The 19,807-nt window shown below is 46.5% G+C and overlaps 1 protein-coding gene across 1 annotated transcript in view; it reads left to right on the top strand.

Annotated features, from left to right (window-relative positions):
* The window catches only part of LOC109902965 (protein unc-13 homolog A), a 54,504-nt gene that overhangs the window by 13,260 nt on the left and 21,437 nt on the right, over positions 1-19,807 (top strand). The window contains exons 11-34 of the mRNA XM_031838071.1: positions 731-1,552; positions 1,799-1,889; positions 3,318-3,364; positions 3,655-3,739; positions 5,380-5,385; positions 5,754-5,828; positions 5,962-6,181; positions 7,897-8,124; positions 8,705-8,846; positions 9,041-9,210; positions 9,942-10,057; positions 11,259-11,422; positions 11,621-11,774; positions 11,925-11,993; positions 15,580-15,669; positions 15,918-16,052; positions 16,650-16,783; positions 16,900-16,985; positions 17,288-17,414; positions 17,685-17,781; positions 18,475-18,618; positions 18,743-18,820; positions 18,948-19,025; positions 19,305-19,393. Coding sequence (XP_031693931.1) covers positions 731-1,552; positions 1,799-1,889; positions 3,318-3,364; positions 3,655-3,739; positions 5,380-5,385; positions 5,754-5,828; positions 5,962-6,181; positions 7,897-8,124; positions 8,705-8,846; positions 9,041-9,210; positions 9,942-10,057; positions 11,259-11,422; positions 11,621-11,774; positions 11,925-11,993; positions 15,580-15,669; positions 15,918-16,052; positions 16,650-16,783; positions 16,900-16,985; positions 17,288-17,414; positions 17,685-17,781; positions 18,475-18,618; positions 18,743-18,820; positions 18,948-19,025; positions 19,305-19,393 — 3,447 coding nt within the window. The remainder of the gene's footprint in view (positions 1-730; positions 1,553-1,798; positions 1,890-3,317; positions 3,365-3,654; positions 3,740-5,379; positions 5,386-5,753; positions 5,829-5,961; positions 6,182-7,896; positions 8,125-8,704; positions 8,847-9,040; positions 9,211-9,941; positions 10,058-11,258; positions 11,423-11,620; positions 11,775-11,924; positions 11,994-15,579; positions 15,670-15,917; positions 16,053-16,649; positions 16,784-16,899; positions 16,986-17,287; positions 17,415-17,684; positions 17,782-18,474; positions 18,619-18,742; positions 18,821-18,947; positions 19,026-19,304; positions 19,394-19,807) is intronic.

Below are 19,807 nucleotides of genomic sequence, written 5' to 3'. Positions count from 1 at the left end.
GTTCCAGTCTGCTCTCTCTCTCTCTGACTCATGAGGTGTCTCATTCTCTTTCTCTTCTCACTAATAGCCTCATTCATCAAAGTCGATAAATGTTCCGCTATTCTATTTGTCTGCTAAAAAGAGTCTGTTTCAGCCCAGTGTAGGCCCCTGCCTCTCTCTTTCCACTTGTACTTTCTTTCTCCACCCCTCTCCCTCTGATTTCTCTCTCAAAATGTGAAATGAACAATAAAAAGTGAACAGTAAATATTACACTCACACACACTCTCCCCCTCTCTCTCTCTTTCTCTCTCATCACCTCACCTGAGTGGGTGCCATTACTTGTCAAGGCTGTTTACCTCGCGTCTTGTTTCGCTGTTTATTGTGTTGGCTCTGGGTGTTTGTGAATCTCTGCTCTGTTGAATGCAGATTTGTATTTGGCGTGTGATCAGAGCATCCACCAATAATATCTCTCTCTCTATACTAAAAATGAAGACTTCCCTGTTACTACACCACATAACCCCCACACTCATGCATCTGAACACACACTAGCCTATCCCTTGGTCCAGGGTGCCTGGGTTTGTTCCTCTCCTCTTTATCCTAGGTTAACTGTTCTCCCTCACTTTAGTCCCAAATACGTCCCCTTAACATGCACTCTGGGCCCATTTGGTTGTTAATTTCTTTGTTTTTCGTCCCCAGTCTGCTCTATGTGTCTGTGTTTCTGACTGTGGTCCATTTGTCTGTCTGTCTACAGTCCTACAGGCAGCAGTCGCTATGCCTCCTCTGGGGAGCTGAGTCGAGGCAGCTCCCAGCTCAGTGAGGAGTTTGGCCCTGAGAACGAGGGGAGTCTGAGAGGCTCTGTGGAGCTCTACGATGAGAACGACTCTTACCACTCCTGCCACTCCTCTGTCAGCTACGACAAGGAATCGGCTGGCTGGGACCCCGATGAGCCCGAGGTGGTGTACAGTGACGAAGGGGGCTATGTCAAAGATGGCGGAGAGGAGGGGGCTATTTACGATGAGGAGGGCGAGCTCTACCAGCCCGAGCAGGGAGAGGGGGAGTACAACTATGAGGGAGAGGAGGAGATAATTTACGAAGATGAAGATCTCTACCCTCTGGACGGCACGCTCAGCGAGGACCAGGAGCCACCCTACACCCCCACCCCCACCAGCACAGCCCCCACGCTGGCCCCCGAGGCCTCCATCACCAGGCCCCCTCTGGAGAAACAAGCCTCTCTGAGAGAGCAGCAGCCTGAGCCCCCTACCCTGGCCCCCACCACCCAGGCCCAGACCATGCCCCCTGTCCAGCCCCCTGTCACCACAGCCTCCACCAAGCCTCCATTTACCCCCATGATCCATCCATCCCTCACCCAGCCCCCGGTGCCCACCGCCCAGCCCCCGGCGCCCACCACCCAGCCCCCTGCTCCAGAGACCCAGCCTCCAGTGTCTGATGCCCTGGATGATATCCTCCTAGACCTTCAAGAGGAAGATCCTCTGTCTTTAGAGCAGGAGGTCCCTGTGGTGGAGAGTCCCCCAGCAGAAGTCCCAGTAGAGAAGAGTGAGACTCCTCTTGTCAGGTGAACCCTCAACCATCCACTTCTGTAGTTATATAGTAATGCTGGCCTGAACACCATTTTCTGCTACACTATTAAAACTATTTACTACAACTTTCCCCTCTACACATTATGTTGTACTACATTAGACTTTTATTTCTATCCACTACTGCCTTTAAAACAGAGCGAAGTTCGATTATTTTCTACCATCTAAGTATCTTCACAATTAATGAGCACCAGTCTGAAATCCCCTGTACATTTCCCTCCCAGCTATCAAAGGCCCATCATGGAGCCTGGACCAGACAGGGCCAGGGCCAACTGGCAACGGCTCTGCAGCAAGGTCCGACTACAGCTGCAGCAGGTGAGACAGTGTGTGTGTGTGTGTGTGTGTGTGTGTGTGTGTACGCACGCGCGACATGGACTCAGAGTTAGATGTAAGTAACAGTAAACGGAAATCTTTCTCCCTCCATTTAGTAGGATGTTACGTTTCATATACGTTACGTTTCATATAATATTAATTTGTGAATGTCCATCATCCATTTTGTATGATATGTTATGAATTCTATTTTGTATTATGTGTTACGAATTGCAATATGTATAATATGTTACAAATTCCACTTTATTGTGGTTAACATTGGCTAGGTGGCTAACGTTAGCTAGGCTAAGGGTTAAGGTTAGGAGAAGGGTTAGCTAACACGCTAAGTAGTTGCAAAGTAGCTAAAACGTAGTAAATAGTTGCACGGTTGCTAATTAGCCAAAATACTGAAGTTGTCCGTGATGTGATTCAAACACGCAACCTTTGGGTTGCTAGACATTTGCGTTAAAGCGCTCACCCATCCTCCCCGACCAACAGCCTTCCTTTCATTTGAACCTTCTTTCTTATGTGACCAAATGTAACATATCATACTAATTTTAGTTCCCCAGATTTCCATTTACTATGTTATGTCTAGTCTATGAGACCAGGCTGGTGCAGGTGGGTGTATATGGATGGACTTTCTATGTGGCTGCCTGCTATGTTTCTCACCATAATGCTGTCACTCCTTCATATGTCCCTGCCCTGAAATGTATCTTCTGACATCTGTGCCCCTTCAGTTTTGTTTCATTCACTTCTTAATCATTAATTCCAGTTTATATTACCCTTTAAGTTGTGATCCAGTGGTTGTTTTATCCTGGCTTTATTTTGTTAAGATAATTTGTATTTGTTTACCCTTGTTTGTGTGCCATTTCCTTTGTTTTCTTTTCAGTTTTGTTTTTGCCACCCCCATAGCGATATGCATGTTGTCCGTTCTGATGGGCCAGGGCTGGAACCGACTGCCAGGTGGGTGTGTCCGTGGTTGCTTGTGAGCGCTGCTGGTGACAATAACGTGAATGTCAGTGTTGTTGTGTCGTGCTCTGAACACACAGAGAGATAAGGAGCACGTCTTCCTGTTAGAGCACAGATAGAATTACTGGAATGTTACTGCAGATAAGGATCTGTCACAAATCCACTTTCAACCATGGCCTTCAAACACAAAGGCCTCCCCACTGACGTCAATGGACAGTGAAATCACCCGAGGCAACGCCCTCTTGTCTCTCGTCCATGTTTTATGGCTGACATTATGGACTGTTTTCTGCCCAATTAAACACATCCTTCTTGATTTTATATTAACAAACTGTGGGAGACTCAATCTTTGTTATTGTGGTGGGACAGACAGGGGCAGATATGTGATGTACTAAGACCTAATAAAACCATTTCAAGGCATACTATGTGCCAATCACTCTTCACCCTGTCTCACCCCTCTCTCCACAGGCTCGAGGGGAGTCGGTTGGGATTTGCTCCCTGTTGCTATCAGCAGGGTAAGTGTCTGTCACGATCACACCCATAAGTATGCTAATAAAGCTTCACAACATGAAATAATAACAAAACTGCATGACATTTTGAGCAAATAATTGGAGTATAGTTTGTCCCAGATCTGTTTGTGTTGCAAATGGCCATTGTCATACAAACATGGCTATATAGCACAAACAGATCTGGGACCAGTTTAAAGTATTTGTTCCTGTAATTTACAGTGTGTTTATGTGTTAGTGGTGGAAGGGGATTTTGTCATAATAAGAGTGTTGTGTTTGTGGGGTTTCTCCCCATGCAGGGTGGGTGGGGCGCTGTATAGCATTGACAGTATGCCGGACCTCCGCAAGAGGAAAGCCATGCCTCTGGTCAGGGACCTGGTCAGTGTAAGTTCTGACCACTTACTAAATATAGTCACTTGACATTCACCCCTTCTCTCTCTCTCTCTCTCTCTCTCTCTCTCTACTCTCTTTCTTCCCCCCTTCTTTCCTTGTTGTGCCCTGAGGGGGACAACCCTGCCCTTCTGTCTCTACTTGAAGAACCCAGAGTCAGGGGTCTCAGATGGCCACTGAGGCCTGCCTTGGAGAGGCTGTCAGACTCTAGCCCTCCACACCTCCCAGGGAGCGTCACTCTGTCCTCTCCTCTCTCTGACTGCTCACCCTGGGGGTGTGGTATGTTAACCAATGGGATGCTAGATGAGAGTGGAGAAAATAATCCTGGATAGTTATATCCTGCTGTACTGTACGTGAACACTCATATACTCTTAGAAAAAAAAGTTTTCTTTGGCTGTCCCCTAGGAGAACCCTTTTTGGTTCCAAATAGAATCCTTTTTGGTTCCAGGTAGAACCATTTTTGGTTTCAAGTAGAACCCTTTTTGGTTCCAGGTAGAACCCTTTAGGGTTCTATGTAGAACCCTCTGTGGAAAGGGTTATACATGGAACCCAGAAGGGTTCTACCTGGAGCCAAAAAGGGTTATTCGAAGGGTTATCTTATGGAACTGCCAAATAACCATGTAATGTTCTAGATAGCACCTTTTTTCTCTAAGAGTGTAGCTGTCTTTATCTGTCCTGTTAAAGATTGAATAGAGTAGATTATTTTCATTGGAGAAGTATACAGAGGATTAGTACCATTGTTGGGCTCCAGCTGGAGTAATGGCAGAGCAGAGTGTTTAAGTAGCTGTCAAAGCAGGTGCTTACTAGGCTATTAAACTCACACCAAATAGATGGCCTTGTCCTTGTTCTATCCATCCTTGCCAATTGATCTGATTTCCAAGTTTTGAGTTGAATAGCTCTGATAAGCTGAAGGCCTGCCAGACTATACTGCCAGCTCAGCGCTCAGGTGGCTCGGCTCCAACGTGAGCTGTAATGAAGAATTACCATTCCGGACAAAATAGCTCAGCACTTTGTCTCTATGAATCCAGCTTACTGTCACACTGTACACCCCCCCACACACACACACACACGCATGCATACACACACACTAACTGCCTGAGTCTGATTCATCCAGACCAGGTAATGTGCTGAGTGGAACTGAATCTGAAGGTGCAACAAAGCCAGACTAATATTCAGCCAGTGTTCTCAGACACAGAAGTATGTGCAGGACGATGTCTTTTTCTCCTAATGCTGACTACCTCTCTCTCTCTCAGACAGTGTCCTAACTCTCTGTGTTTTAATGGTGTCTATCCTTCAACATTGTTAAGGAAGTACATTCATTTCCCACTCTGTCCCTAGGGGCCTTTGTCCTAGCCGTGTACAAAGTTGTTTACATGCCACGTTTTCATCTTGTGTGATTTATAGGTCTAGATCTTTCCTCCCACCCAGTATTTCATCAACAAAATCAATAACTCTCCCTGATCGAGTTATTTTTCTTTCCCTTGGCTAATTTATCACCACCACCCTGTATCTGTTTTGAAATCACCCCTATGCCACTGTGGCCATGTTTGTGACTGTAGCTAAAGTTGTTTTGACATGCCCCTTTTAACACTTTCTCGTTCTGCTTCCTCCTTCCTTCACATGCACTGTCACAGGCTATGGTGAGTAACACTGGGTCCCAAATGAAAAGGGAATGTTGAAGCACTTTCATTCCAGATACCCATGACCCCTTGTTTCTTATATCAACACTTGGGGAGAATACAGCTGGACTGCATTATGCCCTATTGGCTTAGATGCGTACTGAGATGTATTCTGATCCAAACTATGTTGAAAGATGTTAAAGTATGTATCAAGAGAAATACACTTTCCTCTTTGAGTAAAATCGAAGTTGTTACTTTGTTTTTAAAAGCCCTTATTGAATGTATTTCAATCACAGTATGTACCGAAACTACTATATTTAAAACCTATCTCTTCTTTCATTGTCATCCACTCCATCCTTTATTTTACTCCCCTTCCTGGCCTACCTCAGTCCCTGGCTCAGAACTCCAGGAAGGCAGGGATTACATCAGCCATGGCGTCCAGCACTCTCAATAACGAGGAACTGGTGCGTTTCTGGCTCTTTCTTTTCTCTATTCACACTATATGCAGCTAGTTTTTCTCTCTCTCCATGTACTCATAGATTCCACTAAGTCTCTGACTATAACTCCTCTCTCTTCTTCTGTTTCCTTCTCTTGTAGAAGAGTCATGTGTACAAGAAGACTCTACAGGCTCTGATCTACCCCATCTCCTGCACCACGCCCCATAACTTTGAGGTGTGGACGGCCACCACGCCCACCTACTGCTATGAGTGTGAGGGGCTGCTGTGGGGTATCGCCCGCCAGGGCATGAGGTGCACCGAGTGTGGGGTCAAATGTCACGATAAGTGCCAGGACCTGCTCAACGCTGACTGCCTGCAAAGTAAGTAGCGCCATGTTGATGTTGCTCAGTGAGTTGTAAAGTTTTCTTCAGTTGGTGCTAAAACATAATATAGCGGTGAGACATGAAAAATAAAGTTGGGATTTTTTTTTTTTGAGGTTTGTAGTAACTAGCAACACCAAACGTGTGAGGTTACTTCTATAATGGACCTTACCGACCGCTGCTTTGGATAAGAGTGTTATTAACTAAAAGGCTCCTTGACTGTTGTACTTCAGACTCTGCCCTCCATTCTCCTACATCTCTCATCCCACTCTGCTTGTCCTCCTCCCTCTTATTCTCTCATCCCACTCTGCTTGTCCTCCTCCCTCTTATTCTCTCATCCCACTCTGCTTGTCCTCCTCCCTCTTATTCTCTCATCCCACTCTGCTTGTCCTCCTCCCTCTTATTCTCTCATCCCACTCTGCTTGTCCTCCACCCCTCTTATTCTCTCATCCCACTCTGCTTGTCCTCCTCCCTCTTATTCTCTCATCCCACTCTGCTTGTCCTCCTCCCTCTTATTCTCTCATCCCACTCTGCTTGTCCTCCACCCTCTTATTCTCTCATCCCACTCTGCTTGTCCTCCTCCCTCTTATTCTCTCATCCCACTCTGCTTGTCCTCCTCCCTCTTATTCTCTCATCCCACTCTGCTTGTCCTCCACCCCTCTTATTCTCTCATCCCACTCTGCTTGTCCTCCTCCCTCTTATTCTCTCCTCCCACTCTGCTTGTCCTCCACCCTCTTATTCTCTCATCCCACTCTGCTTGTCCTCCTCCCTCTTATTCTCTCATCCCACTCTGCTTGTCCTCCTCCCTCTTATTCTCTCATCCCACTCTGCTTGTCCTCCACCCTCTTATTCTCTCATCCCACTCTGCTTGTCCTCCTCCCTCTTATTCTCTCATCCCACTCTGCTTGTCCTCCTCCCTCTTATTCTCTCATCCCACTCTGCTTGTCCTCCACCCCTCTTATTCTCTCATCCCACTCTGCTTGTCCTCCTCCCTCTTATTCTCTCATCCCACTCTGCTTGTCCTCCACCCCTCTTATTCTCTCATCCCACTCTGCTTGTCCTCCTCCCTCTTATTCTCTCATCCCACTCTGCTTGTCCTCCACCCCTCTTATTCTCTCATCCCACTCTGCTTGTCCTCCTCCCTCTTATTCTCTCATCCCACTCTGCTGTCTCAGACACTCTCTATCTTGTTTGGTTTTTCTGGAAAGGAAATTAAAAGCCATTTGTCTTTCCTTGACATCCTCTCCACCTTTCCAACTCTTCATGGGCGTTTCACAGGTCTGCAGATACTGCCAGAGTACTCATCCATAAATCATACTGCATACTCTGTCTCATAGTGTTCTGATGATGGGGCACATTTGCTCTTATAGATCAAATCATGATTTATTTGAACTGCATTTAAAATTGCAACGTACTTTACAGCAAAACAATTTTAAAAATGCAGGATAAGAAGTTTTAAAAAACGACAGAAGGCAATAAAAGAGATGAATAAAAGAACAATAAAACAAAGATAACAGTAAAATCTGTTTTTATAGATGCCATGGTTTATGTTATGCATCCTTCGTATACATTCATCCAATGTGTATCCCATTCAACCCAATGAAAACTGTTCATGACCTCCATGCAGCATCACAAAAACCTTCTCATTTCTAATGTAACTCAATAAATAAAATCTGACCTTCATCGCTCTTGTCTACCTCACTTGTCTACCTCAGGGGCAGCGGAGAAGAGTTCTAAGCATGGGGCGGAGGACCGAACCCAGAACATCATCATGGTTCTGAAGGACAGGATGAAGATCCGGGAGAGGAACAAGCCGGAGATCTTTGAGCTGATCCAGGAGGTGTTTGCCATGGTCAAAGCCACTCACGTCACCTACATGAAGCAGATCAAACAGAGCGTACTGGACGGCACCTCCAAGTGGTCGGCCAAGATCAGCATCACAGGTGAGAGAGAGAGGGAGGAAGATACCAGGGCTTCAGAATTGGAGTGCTGATCTAGGATCAGGTCTGCGCTATCAGAATCACAAAAAGAATCTTATTCATTATGATGTAAAAAGATAAACAAGCAGCGTCCTATTCTGAGACGCTTTGTGAATTGTATGTGTCCAGAAGCATCCATTTGTAAAGCTCTGGCAGATGCCATTGGGTGTCTGACTCCATCACGAGTCACGACACCCATCATCCCCCTCTGTCTCCTCTTGTTTGTTTGCGTTCCAGTTCTGTTTGTTGTAAAGGTCATACTGTGCTGTAGACCGTTGAGCCACTGTCTGACACAAAGGAGACAGATTAGATAAATCCCTTGAACGGCCATATGAGGAGGGATTAGAGATATCCGTCTGTAGGTAGGAAAGGCAAATAATCTGAATAGGTCAATGGGAGTATGTGGGATGGCGAACTCTCTCCACTTAGCCTCTTAAACTAGACTGACCACTGTGCAGTGGTCAATCTGTTTAAACAAGCTATGCTCCAGCCAGACTGACCACCTGATGCTGTTGCCTGTCCCCGCCCCCTGTCCCCTCCACAGTGCTGTGTGCCCAGGGCCTTCAGGCCAAGGATAAAACTGGCACGAGTGACCCTTATGTCACGGTCCAGGTGGGCAAGACCAAGAAGAGGACCAAGACTATCTACGGCAACCTCAACCCTGTCTGGGAGGAGAACTTCCACTTGTGAGTACTATAAGAGAGAGAAAGTACTGGACTGAAATGACATTGAAGGTTGTGTATTCACAGGTTATGAATGGGTCACAATTAATGCATATGTCCAACTCTGAACCCATGTGAATAGATGGGAATGGTGGGTCCCTCAAGCAGGAAATGACATCGTGGCGTCTTCCTGTTTCTCTCTCTCTTTCTCCCTGTAGTGAGTGCCACAACTCCTCGGACCGGATCAAGGTGCGGGTGTGGGACGAGGATGATGACATCAAGTCTCGGGTGAAACAGAAGTTCAAGAGGGAGTCAGATGACTTCCTGGGTCAGACCATCATTGAGGTCCGCACGCTGAGCGGAGAGATGGACGTCTGGTACAACCTGGGTCAGTAGGGGAAATACCTGGGTCAGTAGGGGAAAGACCTGGGTCAGTAGGGGAAAGACCTGGGTCAGTTGGGGAAAGACCTGGGTCAGTAGGGGAAAGACCTGGGTCAGTAGGGGAAAGACCTGGGTCAGTAGGGGAAAGACCTGGGTCAGTAGGGGAAAGACATGGGTCAGTAGGGGAAAGACCTGGGTCAGTAGGGGAAATACCTGGGTCAGTAGGGGAAAGACCTGGGTCAGTAGGGGAAAGACCTGGGTCAGTTGGGGAAAGACCTGGGTCAGTTGGGGAAAGACCTGGGTCAGTTGGGGAAAGACCTGGGTCAGTTGGGGAAAGACCTGGGTCAGTAGGGGAACGACCTGGGTCAGTAGGGGAAAGACCTGGATCAGTAGGGGAAAGACCTGGGTCAGTTGGGGAAAGACATGGGTCAGTAGGGGAAAGACATGGGTCAGTAGGGGAAAGACCTGGGTCAGTAGGGGAAAGACCTGGGTCAGTAGGGGGAAGACATGGGTCAGTAGGGAAAAGACCTGGGTCAGTAGGGGGAAAGACCTGGGTCATTCTAAGCTAATAAACCAAATAATTGAGTCCATAAAATGACTTTCTAGGTATCCATTAGATGAGGCACATTTGGTGAACTAATTTGGGTGAAAGGTTGAGGTCTTTAATAAAGATAGTTGTTGTTATGTTGACTCTAATATGTGTTGACTGAGACTCTTGTCTTTTGTCCCTCTCTGCAGACAAGCGTACAGACAAGTCAGCTGTGTCTGGTGCCATCAGGATGCACATCAATGTAGAGATCAAAGGAGAGGAAACAGTCGCTCCATATCATGTCCAATACACCTGTCTGCACGAGGTAAGGTGTGTGTGTGTGTGTGTGTGTTGTGTGTGTGTGTGTGTGTGTTGTGTGTGTGGTGTGTGTGTGCTCATGCCTTCAGGTAGCAAGTGAGATTAATGAGCCCAGTCATCTCGTTTCATTTAGCTGACTGATGTAGCAGTCGTTCATTGAAGTGGCCGTTACAGATGAATCAGAAGTTAATATCCCATAAAAGTGTCACCGTCTGCATTGCTCAATCAACATTAAGACCACATCAGATATGAAATACCACAGATATGATTTCTCCCTCTATATGGAATGATCTACCATAGTTATTCTAAATGAGCATTGCCCTATATCAGAGTTCTCCAAGTTCTGTGAGCCCAATAGTTTTTTCGTTTTTTCCCCTTCATTTTATTTTAATTTTATTGTTGGACATAAAAGACTAAAATAAACCAGCAAATCAGCTGCAAGTGATTTTAATTTAGGAAATCTGTTTCAAAGTATTCCCACACATAATATGTGTGATCGTATACAAGGTTTGAAATGATTATGTTATAGTCAAATATTATATCTGTTTGGGCTTCTTGCGGTCAATTTGCAGTATGCAAATATGTCCTGGCCCCCTGACCATCCACTAAGAAAAAATTGGCCCATGGCTGAATCTAGTGGATGATCCCTGTTCTATATCAAGTCATTACTTGGTCCATTACTCAGGATATAGTTTGCAAACAACTGAACCTAAACATAGCGACAAGTAATATTGAATTGCACTGTAAATAGATGATCTGTAGCAAATTCTCTTAATCTCCACAATGGCTTAACACATTGTAATGGTGAGTCGTCACACTGCGTGATTCTGATCCTTCTGTACTCTCTAAGCCAAAATAGACAAACACCATTTTGCAAATGAACTGCAATTTTTAAAGGCAGCAGTTGACTAGGTCTTTTTAATTTGTTTAAATTTGCATGAAGAATTTGAACATGAAATCAACTTGATCCATTTCTAATGAAAGTCGTGTGATGAATGGCGGCCCAGGCCTGAATGAATAATGAATTGAACAACCCTCTGATCACCGAGCAGTCAGTCAGTTATAGAGTGTGACGTGCTCTGCTCTCCTGCTCAGACATACTCACACTGAGATCGTAATGACATCTCCCTGTATTCAGCCACTTCAACTCATTGAAATCATAGTCTGGATTGAATAACCCATGCATTTCTCTCCCTCTCTCTCCCCAGAACCTCTTCCACTTTGTCACAGATGTGCAGAGCTCTGGCGTTGTGAAGATTCCTGATGCTAAAGGGGATGATGCGTGGAAGGTGTACTTTGATGAGACTCCTCAGGAGATAGTGGATGAGTTTGCCATGCGCTACGGAGTGGAATCCATCTACCAGGCTATGACGTGAGCTCAAATGTACCCACCCTGTCACTTAGCATACACATTGCCAGATTGTAATGTGTTGAGGGGACACATGGTGTACGGGTGTGTTTAGGATGATATTGGGGTATAACATCACAAGGGATGTACACAGGCCTTTATAGGAGTCTGCTTCATATATACCACAGTGATCATGTTTATGCCGTGTGTGTTATCCCACAGTCACTTTGCCTGCCTGTCGTCTAAGTACATGTGCCCGGGGGTTCCCGCGGTAATGAGTACCCTGCTGGCCAACATCAATGCCTACTACGCCCACACCACCCAGGCCACCAACAACGTGTCGGCCTCCGACCGCTTCGCCGCATCCAACTTTGGGGTGAGTCGCCCCAAATTAATGAGGGGTGGATGGAGACATAAAATATAATGCAATGCCTCAACCCAGTGTTAAAGGTGAGCCAATGGATATGCTAGCTGTTAGGCTAATGTGTTGTGGTGTGTTTTAAAACCCCCTCTTTTTTTTTTACAGAAAGAACGATTTGTGAAGCTCCTGGACCAACTCCACAACTCTCTGAGGATTGATCTGTCCATGTACCGGGTACTACTGTTGACCTTCACTCTTCTATTTGTCTCTGTCTGCTTTTCTATCTGTGTCCTTACCTACCTTTATTTCCCTCTTTCTCATTCAATCTAGCTCTCTTTCTCTCTCTTTCTTTCTCTTTCTCTCTCTTTCTCTTTCTCTTTCTCTCTCTCTCTTTCTCTCTCTCTCTCTTTCTCTCTCTCTCTCTCTCTCTTTCTTTCTCTTTCTCTCTCTCTTTCTCTTTCTCTCTTTCTCTCTCTCTTCTCTCTCTTTATTTCTGTCTCTCTCTTTCTCTCTCTCTTTCTCTGTGTGTGATGTGAGAAAGGAGGCTGATGTGTTAATTGGGCTGGCAGCTCCTCATACACACAGGGTCAGTGAGGTGAAGAGCTGAGGGTTTTAATCTAGTCTGGAGTCAGTGGAAGAGACTGAGACTGCTGCTTCTGCACTACTGCATTGGCCAGTTTATACAACATAGTCTGCACACACACACACACACACATACACACACATCACACACACACCTCACTGTGGATCTACAGTTGAGTCGGAAGTTTACATGCACTTATTTTGGAGTCATTAACTCGTTTTTCAAACACTCCACAAATGTCTTGTTAACAAACTATAGTTTTGGCAAGTCAGTTAGGACATCTACTTTGTGCATGACACAAGTCATTTTTCCATCAATTGTTTACAGACAGATTATTTCACATATAATTCACTGTATCACAATTCCAGTGGGTCAGAGGTTTACATACACTAAGTTGACTGTGCCTTTAAACAGCTTGGAAAATTCCAGAAAATGATGTCATGGCTTTAGAAGCTTCTGATAGGCTAATTGACATAATTTGAGTCATTTGGAGGTGTATCTGTGGATGTATTTCAAGGCCTACCTTCAAACTCAGTGCCTCTTTGGTTGACATCATGGGAAAATCAAAAGAAATCAGCCATGACCTCAGAAAAAAGATTGTAGACCTCCATAAGTCTGGTTCATCCTTGGGAGTACCACGTTCATCTGTACAAACAAGCAAGCATAAACACCATGGGACCACGCAACCGCCCTACCGCTCAGGAAGGAGACACCATCTGTCTCCTAGAGATGACCGTACTTTGGTGCAAAAGTGAAAATCAATCCCAGAACAACAGCAAAGGACCTTCTGAAGATGCTGGAGGAAACAGGAACAAAAGTATCTATATCCACAGTCAAACGAGTCCTATATCGACATAACCTGAAAGGCCGCTCACAAGGAAGAAGCCACTGCTCCAAAACTGCCAAAAAAAGCCAGACTACGGTTTGCAACTGCACACAAGGAGAAAGATCGTACTTTTTGAGAAATGTCCTCTGGTCTGATGAAACAAAAATAGAACTGTCTGGCCATAATGTAAATTGTTATGTTTGGAGGAAAAATGGGGAGGCTTTGAGCCAAAGAACACCATCCCAACCGTGAAGCACAGGGGTGGCTGCATCATGTTGTGGGGGTGCTTTGCTGTAGGAGGGACTGGTGCACTTCACAAAATAGATGGCATAATGAGGGAGGAAAATTATGTAGATATATTGAAGCAACATCTCAAGACATCAGTCAGGAAGTTGAAGCTTGGTCGCAAATGGGTCTTCCAATGGACAATGACCACAAGCATACTTCCAAAGTTGTGGCAAAATGGCTTAAGGACAACAAAGTCAAGGAATTGGAGTGGCCGTCACAAAGCCCTGACCTCAATCCTATAGAAAGTTTGTAGGCAGAACTGAAAAAGCATGTGCGAGCATGGAGGCCTGCAAACCTGACTCCTTTACACCAGCTCTGTCAGGAGGAATGGGCCAAAATTCACACAACTTATTGTGGGAAGCTTGTGGAAGGCTACCCGAAACGTTAAGCAATTTAAAGGCAATGCTACCAAATACTAATTGAGTGTATGTATACTTCTGACCCACTGGGAATGTGATGAAGGGAACAAAAGCTGAAATAAATCATTCTCTCTACTATTATTCTGACATTTCACATTCTTAAAATAAAGTGGTGATCCTAAAGACAGGGAATCTTTACTAGGATTAAATGTCAGGAATTGTGATAAACTGAGTTTAAATGTATTTGGCGATGGTGTATGGTAACTTCTGATTTCAACTGTGTGTATGTGTGTGTGTGTGTGTGTGTGTGTGTGTGTGTGTGTGTGTGTCTTCACTGACATTTTCAACCTTTCCCAGTCTGAGTCTGTAATACCAACATGTTTTAAGCAGACCAAAATAGTGCCTGTTCCCAAGAACACTAAGGTAACCTGCCTAAATGACTACCGACCCATAGCACTCATGTCTGTAGCCATGAAGTGCTTTGAAAGGCTGGTCATGGCTCACATCAACACCATTATCCCAGAAACCCTAGACCCACTTCAATTTGCATACCGCCCAAACAGATACACAGATGATGCAATCTCTATTGCACTCCACACTGCCCTTTCCCACCTGGACAAAAGGAACACCTATGTGCGAATGGGCCGCCCCCACATGGTAAGGTTAGGTAACAACACATCTGCCACTCTGATCATCAACTCAGGGGCCCCTCAGGGGTGCGTGCTCAGTCCCCTCCTGTACTCCCTGTTCACTCATGACTGCACGACCAGGCACAACGCCTGCGCCTGCGCCTGATCACCGACAACGATGAAACAGTCTATAGGGAGGAGGTCAGAGACCTGGCAGTGTGGTGCCAGGACCACAACCTCTCCCTCAATGTGATCAAGACAAAGGACATGTTTGTGGACTACAGGAAAAAGAGGACTGACCACACCCCCATTCTCATCGACAGGGCTGCAGTTGAGCAGGTTGAGAGCTTCAAGTTCCTTGGTGTCTACATCATCAACAAACTAACATGTTCCCAGCACACCAAGACAGTCGTGAAGAGGGCACGACAAAACCTATTCCCCCTCAGGAGACTGAAAAGATTTGGCATGGGTCTTCAGATCCTCAAAAGGTTCTACAGCTGCACCATCGAGAGCTATGGCAACTGCTCGGCCTCCGACCGCAAGGCATTACAGAGGGTAGTGCGAACTGCCCAGTACATCACTGGGGCCAAGCTTCCTGCCATCCAGGACCTCTATACCAGACGGTGTCAGAGGAAGGCCCTAAGAATTGTCAAAGACTCCAGCCACCATAGTCATAAACTGTTCTCCCTGTTACCGCACGGCAAGCGGTACTGGAGCGCCAAGTCTAGGTCCAAGAGGCTTCTAAACAGCTTCTACTCCCAAGCCATAAGACTCCTGAACATCTAATAAAATGGATACCGAGACTATTTGCATTGCCCCCCACTCTTTTACACTGTTATCATCTATGCATAGTCACTTTAATAACTCTACCTACATGTACATATTACCTCAACTAACCGGTGCCCCCGCACATTGACTCTGTACTGGTATCCCCCTGTATATAGTCTCGTAATTGTTGTTTTACTGCTGCTCTTTAATTACTTGTTACTTTTATTTCTTATCTGTATTTTTTAAACTGCATTGTTGGTTAGGGGCTCGTAAATAAGCATCTCACTGTAAGGTTGTTATATTTGGCGCATGTGACTAATAAAATGTGATTTTTGATCTGATTTGCTCTATTCTCTGTGTGTAACAGAATAACTTCCCAGCCAGCAGTGCTGAGAGGCTGCAGGACCTCAAGTCTACTGTGGACCTGCTCACCAGCATCACCTTCTTCAGGATGAAGGTAACTCTCTCTTTACATCTTCCTCAGCTTGGATCGCCTCTGCTTTGCTCTGGTCAATACATGTTCCTCTACTCGTATTCTTTTACTCTGTTGGTGCCACATGTCTCTATTCTTGTTTGCAGTGTACAGTATCGCTACACTACGTGCTCTTATCAGACATCCATCTTCACTGAGTTCCTTTGACTGAGTGTGGTTGTATGGGGCTTTCCTAGTCTGAGGATCCTCTCTCTGTCTGTGACTGTCCTCAGGTCCAGGAGCTACAGAGTCCCCCCAGAGCCAGTCAGGTGGTGAAGGACTGTGTCAAGGCCTGTCTCAACTCCACCTATGAATACATCTTCAATAACTGTCACGAGCTCTACAGCCGGGAGTACCAGACAGATCCGGTAGGCTGTGCGTGCGTGCGCGTGTGTGTGTGCGCGTGTGCGTGTGTGTGCGCTCTGTGAAGGTGTGTGTGTGTGTGTTTCTGTCCGTGTCATTAACACCTCAGGCTGGTCTCCATCAAGCCTGTACAGGATTTAGATAGGGATTTACACGTTTTTGCCTCATTAAAGTGGCACGATTCATTCAGACTCCCTTCATGAATTTCAAAAGCAAATTTTTCCTTTTGAATAAAACCTTCCATCCTGAGGGGCCCATATTTAGTTGAATTCTTTGCTAGATAATTCTTCAGTTTGAACCCCTGCGGTGGTAGGAATACTTTTTTCTGACTGTCAGCTCTTTCCAAAGGACTAAACCATGTACATATGGTTTGATGGGTTCATCAGCTCATTAGAGTTGAGCGGTAGCGATGAGAGAGATAATGGACAAACTATTGAGCAAAATAGAGGAGAGTCAGAATGGGGTTGAATCCTGACTTGATATCTGCACAATTCAAACTCTTGATTAACTTGAAACTCTTGAATTATGTCTGTATGTCTTAAGCTACGATAGTAGCCAATGTGAAAGTATCCCAGTGACTCAGTGTGTTTTGTTTTGTCCAGGCCAAGCCAGGAGTGGATCACCCAGAGGAGCAGGGTCCCAGCATCAAGAACCTGGACTTCTGGTCCAAACTAATCACCCTCATCGTGTCCATCATAGAAGAGGACAAGAACTCCTACACACCCTGCCTCAACCAGTGAGTCTGTCCCTCTCTTTCTCTGAGTCTCTTTGTCTCGCTGTCTCTCTCGCTTTCTGTCTCTCTCCTCTACATCAATACATAACTCTGTGTTTCTTACCGTCTACAACGTGTAGGTTTCCTCAGGAGCTCAACGTGGGTAAAATCAGTGCCGAGGTGATGTGGAACCTGTTTGCTCAGGATATGAAGTACGCCATGGAGGGTGAGCACTGAATGAAGTCGCACCATCCTCACCAGTGGTTTATCTCTGTCCTAACAGTCTTAGTCTCTTCCTCTGTTTTTATGGGGCTGTCAGGGTGCGTTTTACAAGCAGATATGACACTATTGGCACTGAGGCGGTTTGCCAGAGCATAAGGGCTTTTCTCGATTAGCCTGTTAGCGCTACATGGCGGAGAATAGATCACCCCTCTGGGCTCATTTGCTCTTTAATTAAGAGCTTTGTCTTTCCTCTCTCTCTCTTTCTCTCATTTTCTCTCTCCCCTCTCTCGTTCTTCTCTCTCTCAGAGCATGAAAAGAACCGGCTGTGTAAGAGTGCGGATTACATGAACCTGCATTTTAAAGTCAAGTGGCTTTACAACGAGTACTGCAAAGACCTGCCCTTCTTCAAGAGCCGTGTGCCCGAGTACCCGGCGTAAGTGCCACCCTGTGCCATGATGACACACACACACACACTCACATTAACACACACGTATGCATGCATGCAGGCATACACAAGCACGCACACACTCTCACACACACACACACATACACACGCACACACACAAAACACTTCCCGTCTGGTACTGTACAGCACAGCCCATAAGCAAGACCAGATGGACTCTACAGCCGCAGAAGTTGTTTGAAATGAAAACTTCCAGTGGGGTCGACTCATATCAAACCACCCCCGTGTGATGTCTCCTAGGTGGTTTGAGCCATTTGTCATCCAGTGGTTGGACGAGAATGAGGAAGTGTCTCGAGACTTCCTGCACGGTGCGCTGGAGAGGGACAAAAAAGACGGGGTAAACTTTTCCACTTCTTCTCCTCATCTCCTCAAAATGCAAGTGCTGAGTCACATTGGTTGTGGCAGAATTAAAGTAATCCCTTCCCTTGTCGCTTCCTCATTTTACCCATCCTAGTTATCAGGCAGACTTCTCATCCTCTCCCTTTCCTGCACTCATTAAACACTTCCCTGAGACAATGGAATCCAAAGCACAAGAAGTTGAGAAAGTGTTGAGAGAGACGATAAAGAGATTTGTACAGACTGCTCTCATGTAGCGAGATAGCATTTGACTGTACCAACCTGTGGATTCATGAGTCATGTTCTCATTACCCAGCAACCCCTGGGAACCGCCACAGACCGGCCGTCTACCCTGTCCGGCTTCAAACAACCCTAGAGGTCCTCGAACCAGACCACAACAATCATGTTTATTTATGCTCTCAGAGCTCAGTGGTCCTGCAGCCCTCACAACATCTCTCTTCTCCTCCTTCTTTCATATACTCCATCTCTCAAACCTCTCCCTTTATTCCTCCCCCCCCTCTCTCTCTCTCTCCCTCTCTCTCCCCTGATGTTAACAATCTGTGGCCTCTGTCCCTCAGTCATAAATGTCTCCCTACTCCTCTCCCCTTCTCTTCACTCTCTTCTCTTCCTCTCTTCCTTCCCCTCCCTCCCCAGTCTCTTAATGCTCTCTCTCCTCTCCTCTCTCCCCCTCCAGTTCCAGGTAACGTCGGAACATGCTCTGTTCTCCTGCTCCGTGGTGGACGTCTTCTCTCAGCTCAATCAGAGCTTTGAGATCATCCGCAAGCTGGAGTGTCCCGACCCCCAGATCGTAGGCAACTATATGAAACGATTTGCCAAGGTACACTACAGTATTCTACACACTATATCCACTTCATTAATGGCTGCATGGTGATAAGCTGAGCCAGCATGCCCAGTCACAGAGACAGTGGTTGACATACTCCTATCGCCTTCTCTCTCCTCAGACCATCGGTAACGTTCTCCTGTCCTACGCTGACATCATCTCCAAGTGCTTTGCTAACTACGTCAACATGGAGAAAGTGGTGAGTGGCCAATGACTCGACATGACACATGTTGTATGGGGATGCACTACAGTACAGTGCTTGTGCATTTCAGTGAAAATGTGCGATATTTGGATAGTGTAGTTGATAATGACTTTGTTGTTTGCAGCCATGCATCCTGATCAACAACATCCAGCAGCTCAGAGTTCAACTGGAGAGGATGTTTGAGGCCATGGGAGGAAAGGACGTGAGTGGCTCTTTTTTCTGTTTTCCCCCAGCCCAGGCTGTATCTGACTGTGTATGTGTTGAGAGTGTCTCTGTGTGTGTGTGTCTCTGTGTGTTAGCCTGTCTCACTGACCAGGTTTCTCTGCTCAGGGCATCTATTCTCCGAGACCGTCTGTTTGTTGGGGAATGTTTCCGTGTGCCCGCTGAGAGCTCTGTGTGAGGGCCCCGGTGCTCTGCCAGTCTCACTGTTACTTTTCCCTCTCCCTGTGTGTGTGTGTGTGTGTGTGTGTCTGTGTTTCAGCTGTGCAAAGAGGCCAGTGACTTCCTGAAAGACCTGCAGGTGAAGCTGAATACTGTGATGGATGATCTCAGCAGGATCTTTTCTGTCAGGTGAGCTGCGCACACTGCTGGGTACACTGGTGGGCACACTGCTGAGCACACTGGTGGGCACACTGCTGAGCACACTGGTGGGCACACTGCTGGGTACACTGGTGGGCACACTGCTGAGCACACTGGTGGGCACACTGGTGAGCACACTGGTGGGCACACTGCTGGGTACACTGGTGGGCACACTGCTGAGCACACTGGTGGGCACACTGCTGAGCACACTGGTGGGCACACTGCTGAGCACACTGGTGGGCACACTGCTGAGCACACTGGTGGGCACACTGCTGAGCACACTGGTGGGCACACTGCTGGGTACACTGGTGGGCACACTGCTGAGCACACTGGTGGGCACACTGCTGAGCACACTGGTGGGCACACTGCTGAGCACACTGGTGGGCACACTGCTGGGTACACTGG

Source organism: Oncorhynchus kisutch, linkage group LG13, assembly GCF_002021735.2.
Source record: "Oncorhynchus kisutch isolate 150728-3 linkage group LG13, Okis_V2, whole genome shotgun sequence".
NCBI classification, from domain to species: domain Eukaryota; kingdom Metazoa; phylum Chordata; class Actinopteri; order Salmoniformes; family Salmonidae; genus Oncorhynchus; species Oncorhynchus kisutch.
This window is presented reverse-complemented; position numbering and strand designations above follow the sequence as displayed.